We start from the raw sequence: 15,705 nt of genomic DNA, 5'->3' as shown, positions 1-15,705 counted from the left end.
GAAATGATGAGGACAACAAAAACACCCAGTCCTCGGGCAGAGAATATCCCCAACCTGGCTGGGAATCGAATCCAGGATCCCGTGCTCAAGAGACAGCAACACTAGCCACTAGACCACGAGCTGCACACTCAACAAACAAATCCATGGTACTGTGGTACTCTCATGACATCATCATATGCCAACTTATTTATGGGCCATCTGGAAGAATCCTTCCTATCCAGCCAAAACCTCAAACCTATTGTCTGGTTCAGACTCCGCGATGACTTTTCATGATATGGACTCACGACTAAAACAACCTTTGCTCATTCTTCCACAACCTCAACACCTATTCCCAAATCAGATTCACGTGGTTCTTCTCAACTCATCGAGCCACCTTCCTTGATGTCTTTTTCTGCCCCTCAAATGGCTCCATAAATATGTCCCTCGAACAGTATCTCCACTATGACAGCTGTCACCTATTCCGTGTCAAAAAATCTCTTCCTTACACAGCCTCCCCATCTATAGATGCCACATTTGCAGTGGAAAGTAGGAGTCATCAAAATATACCAATATCCTTATCAGAGCCTTTACAGGAAGACAATATCCTACCCAGCTCATCCATAAACAAGTATCCTGAACCATTTGTAGACCAGTCACCAACCAGCACTCCTGTGATCACACGGTATCACCCTGGCCTTGAAATGTTCAACCACATCCTCCACAGGGGCTTTGACTACCCCTGGTCATGTCCTGAGATGAGGTATTCCTAGCCAAAATCCTACCCACATTGCCAAAAGTAGTGTTCTGCTGTCCACCCAACTTACAGAATATCCTTTTCCATCCCTGTTCAAATCGTGCTCCCACTCCAGCACTCACCCAAAGGATCATTTTCTTGTGGTCAGACCACATGCAAGATCTTATACCCCCACCCACTACCTCCTATGGCATTCCCATCAAAGGCATTTCCTACCCAATAGAAGTCAGGCCATGTGTGAAAGCAGCCTTGTTACATATCAGGTAACCCGTAATCACTGTAGAAGTCTATGTGGCCAAGACAAGTAACAAACTGACTTCTCACATGAATGGCCACTGGCAAACTGTGGCAACCTGTAAATTTGACCATCCAGTTGCCACACCACAAGACAAATGACTTCAACGTCTGCTTAACCACACAGGCTATTTGGATACTTCCTTCCAGCAAAAGTTTCTCTGAAGTGTGAAGATGGGAATTTTTTTTCCATATATCCAGCGTCCTCGCAAACCCTCTGGTCTAAACATCTGCTAACCTGTTCCCGATGCCTCACTTCACCTTTTCCCTTCCTTTCTGTCCACACCACTCATTTTCTATCCAAATTGTGCACATCCTTCTCAACCCGCCCCCCTCCCTCTCCCCCTTCTCTCCTTTACCACCTCCCCTTTTCTCCCCTTCCTCCTCTTACACGTCTTTGCTGCACCCTCTGTACTCTTTTTGTCTCATCGTATGCTGGTGCATTCATCTGTCTAAAGAGCTGCTTCTTTCCTGTTACTCCCTCCTTGTGTCCTTTCCTATCCCACACCCACCTCCAGCAATTCAGGCGGCTGCTTTCAATAACTGAGTATCAGTAATCAGTCTTCCTATGGCCACAGGAGTGTTCATTTGGTTGCCTGTGTGTTTGTGTGGGGGAATATGGGTATTTTTACTAAAAAAAGAGCTAGGGCTCAAAAGATAGTGTGATATTACGTGTTTCCATGCTCCATGTATTGATACCATAGAGATGAGTGATTGCTTTTCCTTTATTTTATCTATTACATTCCAGAACATCAAGACTTAAGGCATAATAATAATAATAATCTGTGTATCTAACATTTATTCAACTTTTAAACAATTCATTTCTTTGCTTTATTGTTGAATTTGACAGCTACAGAATGCAACTAAAAATGAATTGTAGCAAATAATGTATACAGAAATCTGATGAACTAAAGAAGCCAATAAATTACCATACATAGACTTAACTGTCCGTAAAGAAGCAATTCAAAGTCAACGTACACCTTTCTCATGTTCTTAAAGACATAAAATAAGTTTTCACTCGGATTCTGTCTTCTCACTGCATTAACTTCTGATCAAGAGACTGATTACTTATTTCCCTCAAAACTCTATACTACTGTTCACTTTATATTAGTCACCAATGTAAGTGGGTTGAAGGAGTGGAGGAAGCACACTTCCACCCTCACATGCAACTATAAGAGTTCTATCTGTAGTTGAATAACTGTTGTTGCTGTTTTGATCACGGTACATGAGAGAAAGGACGAGCATTGATAATTGTAAAATCATACAAACATTATACACTGATCAGCCAAAACATATGACCACCCAAGTAATAGCCGATATGTCCATCTTTGGCGTGGATAACAGTGCCAACACATTGCGGCATGGAAGCAACGAGGCCTTGGTAGGTCACTGGAGGGAGTTGGCACCACATCTGCACACACAATCACCTAATTCCTGTAAATTACAGGGAGAGGAGCAATGAGCTCTGACACCACATTCAGTCACATGGCAGATGTGTTCAAATATGGTGAATTTGGGGGCGGGAGGGGGGGGGGGGGGCAGCACATCAATTGGAACTTGCCACTGCGTTCCTTGAACCACTCCATCACATTCCTGGCCTTGTGACATAGCATCCTCTTGAAAAATACCATTGCCGTTGGGAAACATGATCGTCATGGTGAGATGTACGTGGTCTGCAGCCAGTATACAATGCTCCTTCACCGACATGGTATATTTCATGAGCTCCACTGGATCCATGGATGCTCATGTGAATGTTTCCCAGAGCATATGGAGCTGCCACCAGCCTGTCTCTGTCCCACAGTACAGGTGTCAATGATCTGTACCCTTGGAAGACGACACATTCATGCTGCCCTATCAGCATGATGAAGAAGGTATCTGGATTCATCAGACCATGCAATGCTCTGCCACTGTGCCGATGTCCAGTGCCAATGGTTACATGGCTATTTCAGTCACAGTTGCCAATGTCGTGATGTTAACATTGGTATGTGCATGGGCTGTTGGCTATGAAGGCCCATCATTAGGAGTGTTTGGTGTACAATGTTTTCTGACACACTTATACTTTGCCAGCATCAGAGTCTGCTGTTAGTTCTGCCACAGTTCGCCGCCTGTCCTGTTTTACCAGTCTGTCCAGCCTACGACTTCCGACATCTGTAATGAGGGTAGCCACCCAACTCCATCCCGCTTGGAATGGTTTCACCTTGGTTTCGCCACATGTTGAACACACTCACCGCAACATTCCTTGCACATCTGACAAGTTGTGCAGTTTCTGAAATGCTCGTACCGAGACTCCGGGTCATAACAATCTGACCTTGGCCAAACTCTGGTAGGTCAGATGCCTTCCCCATTCTATACATGGACAGCATGCTCACTGATAGTACATGCACTGTGCATGTGTCTGGTGTCTGATGCTGTCATTCCTTGCAAGGTGACACTGGTATCACCTAGACGGGTTAATATAGTCAATGGTCATAATGTTCTGGCTGATCACAACATATGGTAAAAACACTAAAAATGGAAACATACATTGCAAGGTAAGCAATCTATATACAGAGATTTAAAAAATACCAATTATAATAGTTTGGCAGTTTTGTTGACCTTGAAGGAACGAGAACACACACTTTAAGTAGTCTGGATGCTAAACAGAACTCTGTAATACACTTTGCACTTTCAATGTCATTGTTCAAAACACAAAACAAATCCGCACACAACGTATGGGCTGCACATGAATACGGGTACTAAATGTCCTCTTACAAAATGTAGTGACAGCACAACAAACATAACTGACAAGGGGAAAGACTATGTTACTGCACATAGTATTGTCTGATCAGAAACGATGAAAATGATACCACATATCCCAGAAATATTGATTAGAGGATAAATGCTACTGGCTGGAGCTTGGGATACTGGCTGTGGATGAAATTACATTTATTAAAGTAAATATTTTCCAAGTTAATAATAACAAAATATTACCTTATCTGACCAGCTTGTCACTCCAATATGCAAACTGTAATCACAACACACTTTCTCATCTGCTAGTTTTCTGTACTTCTCATAAATTTCAATAAGTGATTCATCTTTTTGTGGAATAGCAAAGTTAACTGCAAGATAAGCAAAACAACACAATCAATACATTAGCACACTTATACTTCATCCACAAGGTATAAATACTTCACATTTGACTAACATTATATTTCCTCTGTAATTACTTTATCACTGCTAAACTTGGTATTATTGAAAGAATAGTACTTACTGACAGTAGTTGTTCCTCCTGCTACTGCTGCATTAGTGCCAGTGTAGAAATCATCTACGGATTTATGGCCCTGGATCTCAAATTCAAAACATGTGTGTGGGTCAACTCCACCTTAAAAAGATTATTAGTTTCATAATGAGAAATACGTAAAATAGTGACAAAAAATTGAAAGAAATGAATACAATCTGTACTTTCAAACACAAGCAATCAAAAAGAATGGTAGAAAATTCTGCCTATATTTCAACTGAAAGGAATTATGAAAAGATCTTGGCCTGCCACATAACACTGAATTTTTATTTACTGAATTTTTTTAGTTACAACTTAAATTTTTAAGAAAATGTCAGGAAATGTAAGGGAATAATCATGCAGAAGCATGCAAAAAGCTCTCAAGGAAAACTTCCATTTGTGGGTCTTTTCTAATTACTGAATGCTTAATGATAGCAGATTGTGAGGCACACATACATTGCCTATGTAACATTAAGTATGGTACAGTAGAATTAGTTACCACTGCAAGTGGACTGTGCAAGGGAAAATTCTGTGTACATGGAAAATAAAGGAGGAGATGAAGGTAACAACCCACCATACAGTTGAAATGTTGATAAGCACACAGACAAGACTGAGAAAATTGCTAACTTTCAGACAAATCTTTCTTCAGAGCTAATAGAATACACATACAAATTCACAGATGAAACGACTATCCTCATTCCTCCACAGTCTCAACCCTTTCTCTCCCATATGCTTCAAATGGTTCTCCTCAGTCCAGTGTACCACCCTTCTGGACATTTATCCCCACCTCTCTGATGGCTCCTGACAAATCTCGGTCCATATCTAGCCCACTAACCAGCGACAACACCTGCATCTTGTTTTGTATTATCACAAAATAAGGGAGAGAGTGTCATGGGCAGGATACACAAGCTGGGGTGGCAATTATCAAAACAAAGGCATTACTTGTTAGAGTGAGATCTTTTCATAAAATTTCGATCACGGACCTTCTCGCCCAAATGTCAACATATTTTTTTATGTCCATGTGCACACGGGCAACTGATAATTACAAAATACTAAAAACCAGACAGAAATATTTAAGTGTGTGTTTTTGTCACACGCTGTTTGCGAGTTAAACGGTTGAGAGAAATTCTGATGGTGGTTTCATGAACTCTCTGTCACGCTTGTAACTGTGGACTGCACAATACTCACGTAAATGTACAATGAACCGAGTGTGAGAAATCTAAAATGTTTGCAACTTGCATAGTTTTCTACATTATAAAATATGCTTACTGTATTATTTTGCTTGATAAATACTTTATTATTATTTATTTTATGGCCTTCATTGGACCACTGTAGTCAAAAATACAAAGTTCTAAACAAGTTGTTACACATGGATACAATTTGGTTCGACAATAACTTAATATATTTAGGTAATATAATTATTAGAGGCTATTCTTATATGAAAGGTGTTTTGCTCTTCTGTCTGCCCAATATTTCTTCATTCTTTCAGATATTTTCTTTCTTTCTTCATCTGAGACAACTCTTCCTGTACTCCTTTTATTGATTTTCATTTGTAGTCTGGTTTGCGGGTCTTGCAGTATTCTGGTTTTCTCTGTCTTGTTTTTTAGGTCATCTACTGTAATTTGAAGTTCTTTTATATCTTCCTTAATTTCTGTGATTCATACTTTAATAGCTTAAACTTTTGATTTCCTTCCCCACTCTCACCTCATCCAGTTGTATTTTGTACATCTTGTATACATGTGTAAATATATTTGAAATGTCAAACAATGGAAAATACAGGATGGAATGTAACAATACAAGAGAAGGAAAGTTGCTACTCACCATATAGTGCAGATTTTGAGCTGCGATAGGCACAATAAAAAGATTCACACAATCATAGCTTTCGGCCATTAAGGCCTTTGTCAGCAGTACACACACACACACACACACACACACACACACACACACACCTGCACTCTCAGAGAGGCAGTGTAGTTTCAGCTCTCTGAGACTGCAGATGTGTGTGTAAGTTGCAGTTGTGTGTGTGTGTGTGTGTGTGTGTGTGTGTGTGTGTGTGTGTGTGTGTGTGTACTGCTGACAAAGGCCTTAATGGCCGAAAGCTATGATTGTGTGAATCTTTTTATTGTGCCTATCGCAGCTCAAAATCTGCACTATATGGTGAGTAGCAATTTTCCTTCTCTCATACTGTTATGTTTGAAATGTATCTGACACGTCCTATATCATTATTATTAATCATCAAAGGACAAAAAAATAAATAAAAATAACACTTCACCATCCTCAAAAAATTGCAGCAGACAGTAGATAGTATCAAATGTCATCTTGTTAGGGAAGTAGTGGATGCAAATGTCCTGGTCGACAAGGATTTCACCCAGAATAATAATGACTGAAAGACTTCCATGATGAACTGAGACTGCCACACTGTATCACAGTTTATGGTTGAAGGTAATTTCACTGTCAAGCAGAGAGAGATGCAGAACATCAGTGCTAATTCTTCGTGATTTTCAAGCACTCAAGGAGCACTTATACTGCCTGGGCAATGGATGCAGAGTTTTATGCAAGAGACCCTTGATCATTTCTGCATGTTTATCACAAGCTTTAGGAAGCTTTCACTCCCAAACGACAACAGGCAAGAGATGGAACAAGCTGAGGAAGGCTCTGTGTAGTTCAAAATGGTGTTTAAATTACAATAAAATTTATTCTTTTATGGAATAATAGATAATTTCAAGGTTGTACACTACTGCTGGAACACTTGGTTTTGCAGTTCTCTTATAATATTAAAAGAGGCTAAGATGAAAATAGCCACTGAACTGGGATATTAATGTCTATATGGTTTGAGACAGATGTAGGAGCAAAATGCTGAATTTGAATCCTACTAAAATATCTGATATCACTAGGAACAAAATGTCTAACATCAGTGATGGAATTCACACTATCACTTTGAGCTGCATTAGTCGCTGTCCCAAGAATGGCTAAACACTCCAGTCTCCAGTTCCCCGAGCCTTGTCCATTATAAAACACAATGAATTGCAGTTGTTGATAAAGTTTATGGAGGTCTTACACACTGTTAAGATGATCATCTTGCACCAGTGAGCTTATTTTTATAAGTCCAAGTTCCACAAATACACTAAGATAGTAGCACTTACCAGGTATCACATATTTGCCCTGAGCATCAATTTCTCTTGTTCCAGCAGGTATTGTCAAATCACTGCCAACTTGCCTGGAGATTAAAGAACAAAAAGCTTCATAATCTGATGAAACAATGTTACAGTGAAGAGTAAAAATCTTTCTAAGAGTTGATTAGGGCAACTTACTTTATCACTCCATCTTCAATATACACATCACCATCAAACATTGTATCTGCATTTACAATTTTCCCATTTCTGATTAGGATCCTGTCCTCTGAAAACTGAAAGACAACAGAAAACACTATAATTATCTCATCTGTGTGAAACACATTCAAAAGCAAGATTGTGTATGACACCACTATCTATCAAGACTGAAAAGAAGTGCTTACAAATGGCAACAGGGGAATTTACACACACACACACACACACACACACACACACACACACACACACACAAAATATGCTGGGATTGCAGTTATGAGGGTAGACTGGGATGAATGTTGTGTAGAGTATGGTGAGGGGGGGGGGGGGGAGGGAGGTGGGAGGGGTTGAGGAAGAGCAGCTGATGGTCTGGAGGGAGGCAGCAGATGTGTGGGGTAGGAATGTGGGAGGAAGAGCCAGCAGGTACACAGGATAGGAATGCAAGAAGGGGGCACTGGAGATGGTGAGTTCATAATTTGTGCCACCTGGATCCTTTCCCCCTGCACCAGCTTTTCTGAACTATGCAGATGGGAGTTATCCTTGCAACACATCATCCACTCTTGCAATCCTCCTTGCTCAATCTTCACTAATTCACTACACCCACAACCCCCACCCAACAGTATCACCTTCCTCTGTCCTGTAACCCTCTCCCAATCCACTCCATAACATGATAATGCTATGCACAAACTTACTTGCCACAGTGCACATCTGTTGCATTCCTAGTCCCTCCCACATTCCTATCCCTCACACCTGCTGCCTCCCTCTGAGCCATTCACTACCCTTCCCCATGGCTACTTCTGTAAATCATACAGCAACAGATTATGACAAGGGCTAATCCATTCAAACTGATAATCTAATTACATCTACATCTATACCCCACACACCATCTTGCTGCGTCTGGTGGAGGGTACTTTGTGTACCACTGTTACTTCCCTGTTTTTCCTCTTCCAGTTGCAAATGGTTTGTGGGAAGAATGACTGCTGGTAACCCTTCATTTGAGTTAAAATATCTCTGATTTCATCTTCATGGTCTTTCTGCAAGATAGATGTAGGAGGAAGTAATATATTGATTCTCTCTTCCAGGAATGTATGCTAGCGGAACATTAACAGTAAACTACACCATAATGCAGAACATCTCTACTGCAGCGTCTACCACTGGAGTTGGCTAAGTATCTCTGTGATACTTTCATGTTTACTGAATGAACCTTTAATGAAACATGCTGTTCTTTGCATCTTCTCTGTTCCCTCTGGTACAGATTGCAGGCTTAAGAGTAATACTCAAGTACTGGTTGAATGAAGTGTTTTGTAACCTACTTTCTTTGTTGATGAACTACTTTTCCCGAGAATACTTTCAATGAATCTGAGTCTGGCAACTGCCTTACTCACAATCAATTTTATGTGGGGGGGGGGGGGGGGGAGGGGGAGGCATGGGAAGAAAATTAACAGATATTTGTTCTTAATAGAAAGCTGAAAATGCTGATGCATCCAGATACAAGATTCTAAGTACTGAAAATTATGCAGAGAACCTTACTTGCATTGTTTTATATTAAGCCTGTATCTGAAAATAAACCAATTCATATACTCATACACCACGTTCCGCAAATGGAATCAAGATGGAGAAACTATAGGGATCTTACTACTTTCACAGAATGTTGTCACCTGCCTGTACAACAGAAAAGTTAAATATGGTTTAATGTGAATACTACTGTTAACCAGAAACTACATCTCAGAGTCAAAATATTCTGATAGATTTTAGGAGTGTCTAATATGTTCGTGTTTGACTTTACTGTTGCTCTAAAGCAGTAATTTCAACACTGTTACATCACAGGTCAAACCAGGCAGGTGGTATCACACTCTGTAGCTGACTGTTAATTCCACTCTTCTAGTTTGCTCTACATATCTTTGCTAACCAAGATATCTGACTGACATATTTTGCTCATTTTCAATATTTCAGCCAAGAATCTTCCAGCCACTGACAATGTGACTTGGTGACTGACCTCTGTTTATGAAATTATACCTCTTTATTCTTTGAGATAATAAAACAATGTGACTCAAAACCATAAAGGAGAGTGAAACATACATGCATCACAGGCTGGAACAGACCCTGAACAGAAATCCATGTGAGGGCGAAACCTTAATATGAGAAAATTCTATGAATGTCTACATCGAAAATCTGGCGAAGGCTGAAGAGGTTGTCTGTCAGTCTTATTTCTACTGCTTGTTTCACCACAGAGAGCTTCCAAAAGTTGTGGTGTCCTCCAATTTAGTTTCTTCTCTCTCAGGATTTTCCATTCAGAATCTTCACTGCCTTCATTCTGCCACCTGCTACGAATTCAATGAAGGACCACCCAAGTAATAATTATTGTGGCTATGCAAATTCTTGAGTAGCTTTGTCTTAGTTTTGCCTTGTCACTAGCAACATTTTCCCTCGGACACATGGGCCTTATATCTAACTACACTGTTGTGCCAACTGCCATCTGTGACACACTGACTGAGCTATCAGTATAGATGTACATTAAGAAGTAAGGGTATCAGTTCACCGAATGGTAGAAGTGTTAAGTAGCTGAAAGAGTTTGCAGTCTTTTTATGTTCCCTTTGACAACTTAACACCTCTACTATCCTGTGAGTTGTTACCTTTACTCCTCAATTATTTACATTCCACCAGAACTTCCCACAGCATATTAATAAACAGCCATGCTTTCATTCTACAATGTCAGTCACCACCTTACCTTGACAAACCTTGAAAGTTCTCAGCTGGGATATCACAACAGGAAATAACGACATACTTGACGTCCGTGCAAAAAATTATAGAATGTCTGACTTTATTTTTCAGAGATTAAATATAATTTTCAGATACCTGACACAGTGAGATATGGAAATGGTTATATCACAATACAAGTTTAACACTTGAGCATGCACAAGATAGACACAGAAAACCACAGTACTTTCCACCTAGCAGGCCAGTCAGCCTACATTTAGCTGTCTGCACAAAACAGTTTCCGTTCCTAAAAAAGGTATTTTTTTGCTTCTTGTTACATGAGTATATGACAGCAACATCTTTAACTAATGAGAAAGCAATATGCAATTAACTTACCTGTGGCATGAAAAATTTTTGTCTGTCATGTAAGCTGTATTCCACTGAGCCCACAGAGAGTGTTATATCTCAACTGTTCTCTATAGTATATAGTGTGAATTATTACAAACAAAATGTAGGTGAGGAACTGTGTGCACACTAAATGACAATCCACAAACATACTGTTGTTACATTTCTAACAATACTGGTTCCTGAGTTTCTTGTTCAGAGATACAACATATATATTAGGTTACTGTCTGGCTAATCAAGAGACAAAAGCAGTACAGCCAATATGTGATAGTCCATTCCAGTTGACAAACAGTGGTTAAAATAAGTGTCACTGACATCAGTGTGAACCAGGTAACAATATACTGTACCTATATGTTGAAACCTTTACATCTATCCACTCAAAGTAAGAACTATATATAATTATGTGGTAACCTTTAGGTTCCAGAATCCATAGACTGGGAACAATTGTTGCTGAATCTCACATATCAGCTGTGATCTGCTATACATAGTGGGACACCCCCCCCCTCCCATTTTTAATTAGTTCATGTGTGACATACGTAAATACCGTGTATAAAATACTTGCTGAAGATTGACCACAATCTCATATAGGTTTTTTGAATTTACGTTGACATTTTTCTTTTACGATGAAAGGTGTTTGAAATACGGCGCGAGCGAAAAACATGAGACTATGACACAAGTAAGTTTGTTACTACAAGCGTTATCTGACATTCACGTTCCTTAGCTTAACAGACTTTCAAACAAATTATCACCTTCCAATTTAACCTAGACCTTATGCCAGATTACAGATCACTCTTGTCATCACAAATAAAATATGGAAGACAATTGAGATCACGAGTTTGTGGCAAAAGAAACATTTCTTTGCAATAAAATTTAATTGAAAATTTTGACCTGACACGATTACACGGTAATGACATGTGAGTTGTGATAAACTCTCTTCTTCAAAATATCACAAAACAATTGTGAAATTGACGATAATATTTTAAACAATGTTGTTATTTTACGACATTAGTAATTTAATCATTACGCCAACTTCTGAATGCTGTTACTGACTACGAATCTGCTGATATGCACGAAACGATCAATAACGTAAAATAAATTGCATGCGAAATTGTTTTCTGAGATATTATATGACATATAAACAGTATAGTGACACACTGTTTGTGCCATAACGCTCCACGAAACGTCACAGCGACGTAAACAATATCATATGGATAAGATTAAGTGAGGAAAAAAAAATATTGTTTAAATAGTGCGCCATCGAGTAGCAGAAGCCTCAAAGTACCCATAACTCCAAAGACCAGTAACTCAGTGAGCAGTAAGGTCAGTTGAACTGTACCCAAATGCTGAATTTCTCAGTTTATTAACATATTTATTTGCAAGCGTGTACGTCTAATTCTGTCATATAGACCCATGTTTAACTATGTTAATGCATAAAAATGGCAAACTACTGACATTTGTTACTGAATTATTGTCAAATGTATGTTTTACCTTTTGATCACTGCAGTTCAGGTGGTTCAAATGAACTTCTGTACTAGACGTTACATTCTTATTTACATCTTCTTGTGTTTCATTCATCATGCTTGATACACTTTGTAGCAACTGCCACTACTGTCAGTTGAGATTTCTTAACTAGAGCACTGGATAACGTATCACACGTTTACGCGACTGTTAGCAGTACTGAACTACTCCTAAGGGAATCACAAAGCACTCTAAGCAACACGCGTGATCTTGAGCCCTTACCTGCCTGCTGAACTGCCGCGTCATGGGATTTCCATCCATTTTATTGAACGACTGGTAACTCGCTAGAAAGACCGTAGGGGAGGAACGATAAGAGAATTTTCCTCAAGTCTGCAATGCAAAAATCTCCCATAGTTTAAGTGTATCGCCGAAATGCGAAGCAGCCAGAGCTATTTTACATTCTAGTCCAATTCTGTAATTGATAAGTATCGAAACGAATTGTGGAAGTAAATGTTTACAATAAGATTGTCATGCGGTCTTATATACAGAGGTCTAGAGAGAAGGGGGCGGGACACGAGATACTAAAAACTTGACTTACACAAGAAACTGCAATTTTTGCACTGTTATCAATTAAGAACATCCTTCTCGTGTTCGAGTACGCATTGGAATCGTGAAATGTTTTGCAAGATATTACCCAAGCTCTTCACTAGCTGGTAAATTGTGCAAGTCTTCTGGAACTGCTATACAAGGGATTCCAGAAGGAATATTACATGCAGTATTTCTACAGGCGATTGACTGTATGGACAACGCGGAGTGAATAGTTCATATGTGACAAAAAATGCCCAATTTTCATACTGAGTAGAGTTCCAGCTCTGAATTTTGTCCACAAAATAAATTTCACAAAATTATTACGAGCATACTGAGAACTTTATGAACTGATGTATTGATACAAAGCTAACGAATAATTGATCCAGTTTTAATCAAATTCTCATGAATCACAACGTCGACTACAGGTACTTTTAATGTCTTCACAATGTTTTACGTACCTTGCAACTCTTCTGAATAACTTCACAATGTTTTACGTACCTTGCAACTCTTCTGAATAACTTTGGTGGACTTCTATCAGCCCAGCACTGTGCGTAATGCGAGTGACTAGAATACAATATTGCAACGTCTGTGTTGAAGAACAATGCAAGGTTCCTTCAGACCTGCATGTACGTATGTCCGGAGGAGCATAATATCGTTCTTCTGAACAACATAGGCACTGTAATATCGTAATTATCCGCCGAAACCGGGCAGCGACTTTCAATTAAAATGTCCTACCCTGTCCGGGAATTGCGTAATGTGTGTACGAATGATGCAGGAATGACGACGTATAAGAGATTTGGAGCTGGCCGTGAGTCGTATACGGATAACCAAAGCCGGGTTCGAGTCGCGGTCCAGCACAAATTTTCATTGTCGTCATTCCATGGTTGTTCATATTTGCAACTGCGAATACATTTCATGACTATAATACGATAAATAATTGGTCTCGTGGCTATGCTCTTTCTCTGCAAACTTCGTTTTTGTGTCTGCACTAATACAAGCAATCTGATGAAATAAGGTCTAGTGATCTTGGTGACCGAAATTGGATGCTGTTCCAGCTCTAGTTAATTTCTACCTGCTAAAACATTGTCACTATTATTATTATCGTTATTAGCAGTAGTTGTAGTAGTGTTATTGTAATAGGGGTGAGGGTGGTATCATGGGTGGATGCTGGAAATATAGGCCCCCTCAAAATCTAATAAACAGTCACCCATTCTTGTGGTACGAGTATCATTTATGAGTGATGGTTGTACAGCACTTAGTTAGTTAGGTTTAATTAGTTCTAAGTTCTAGGCGACTGATGACCTCAGAAGTTAAGTCGCATAGTGCTCAGAACCATTTGAACCATTTTTTGACCCTACGACTTATCTTAGAAGATAGATTAAGGAAAGGCAAACCTACGTTTCTAGCATTTGTAGACTTAGAGAAAACTTTTGACAATGTTGACTGGAATACTTTCTTTCAAATTCTGAAGGTGGCGGGGATAAAATACAGGGAGCGAAAGGCTATTTACAATTTGTACAGAAACCAGATGGCAGTTATAAGAATCGAGGGGCATTAAAGGGAAGCTGTGGTTGGGAAGGGAGTGAGACAGGGTTGTAGCCTGTCCCCGATGTTATTCAATCTGTATATTGAGCAAGCAGTAAAGGAAACAAAAGAAAAATTCGGAGTAGGTATTAAAATCCATGGAGAAGACATAAAAACTTCGAGGTTCGCCGATGACATTGTAATTCTGTCAGAGACAGCAAAGGACTTGGAAGAGCAGTTGAACGGAATGGACAGTGTCTTGAAAGGAGTTTAGAAGATGAACACCAACAAAAGCAAATCGAGGATAATGGAATTTAGTCAAATTAAGTCGGGTGATGCTGCGGGAATTAGATTAGGAAATGAAACACTTAAAGTAGTAAAGGAGTTTTGCTATTTGGGGAGCAAAATAACTGATGATGGTCAAGCGTAGAGGGGATATAAAATGTAGACTGGCAATGCCAACGAAAGCGTTTCTGCAGAAGAGAAATTTGTTAACATCGAGTATAGATTTAAGTGTCAGGAAGTCTTTTCTGAAAGTATTTGCATGGAGTGTAGCCCAGTATGGAAGCGCAACATGGACGATAAATAGTTTGGACAAGAAGAGAATAGAAGCTTTCGAAATGTGGTGCCACAGAAGAATGCTGAAGATTAGATGGGTAGATCACATAACTAATGAGGAGGTATTGAATAGAATTGGGGAGAAGATGAGTTTGTGGCACAACTTGACTAGAAGAAGGGATCGGTTGGTAGGACATGTTCTGAGGCATCAAGGGATCGCCAATTTAGTATCGGAGGGCAGCGTGGAGGGTAAAAATCGTAGAGGGAGAGCAAGAGAAGAATACACTAAGCAGATTCAGAAGGATGTAGGTTGCAGTAGGTACTGGGAGATGAAGAAGCTTGCACAGGATGGAGTAGCATGGAGAACTGCATCAAACCAGTCTCAGGACTGAAGACCACAACAACAACATTTTCTACCGTTGTATAAAAACAAACATTTGTTTTCAGTCCAACAAACAGCGAGAACTGATTGAAGTATCCACTAGTTCATGAAAATCATTAGATGGTGACAAGGTACAACATAGAACTACCACGAGGAACAGATGTTAATGTCATTGTGAAGTCCTTCGCTCTGTTACATTTCAATAGTCTTGAAATTTCATGAGGTTTTAGAAATTTGGGATATGTATTAATTTACCTGAAAAGAAAAATGCTAAGGCTGGATCTAGATATAATGGGGGTCAGTTAAGTGAAATGAAAAGAAGACAAGGGTTCCTGGTCAGACGATTGTAGGGTAGCAGAAAATGGAATGACGGGAGTATGATTCGTTATGAATAGGAAAGTAGGGCAGAGAGTGAGTTACTCTGACGAGTCCAGTGGTAGGGTTGTTCTCATAAGAATGAACAACAAACCAACACCTACATCAG

General features: G+C 39.6%; 1 protein-coding gene across 2 annotated transcripts in view; it reads right to left on the bottom strand.

The window, feature by feature from the left end:
- LOC124621908 (dihydropyrimidinase-like) overlaps nt 1-15,705 on the bottom strand; it is a 262,444-nt gene that overhangs the window by 48,592 nt on the left and 198,147 nt on the right. The window contains exons 1-5 of one of the 2 annotated variants that reach the window (XM_047147408.1): nt 12,200-12,399; nt 7,595-7,689; nt 7,427-7,500; nt 4,278-4,388; nt 3,998-4,125 (exon numbers count right to left, since the gene is read on the bottom strand). In XM_047147408.1, coding sequence (XP_047003364.1) covers nt 3,998-4,125; nt 4,278-4,388; nt 7,427-7,500; nt 7,595-7,689; nt 12,200-12,289 — 498 coding nt within the window. In that variant the 5' untranslated portion in view covers nt 12,290-12,399. Of the gene's footprint in view, nt 1-3,997; nt 4,126-4,277; nt 4,389-7,426; nt 7,501-7,594; nt 7,690-12,199; nt 12,400-15,705 lie in introns of those variants that run through there. The other variant, XM_047147407.1, reaches the window with a different exon arrangement.

Source organism: Schistocerca americana, chromosome 7 (genome assembly GCF_021461395.2).
Source record: "Schistocerca americana isolate TAMUIC-IGC-003095 chromosome 7, iqSchAmer2.1, whole genome shotgun sequence".
Lineage (NCBI taxonomy): Eukaryota > Metazoa > Arthropoda > Insecta > Orthoptera > Acrididae > Schistocerca > Schistocerca americana.
The sequence above is the reverse complement of the archived record's forward strand: the minus strand, read 5'-3'. Positions and strand labels throughout refer to the sequence as shown.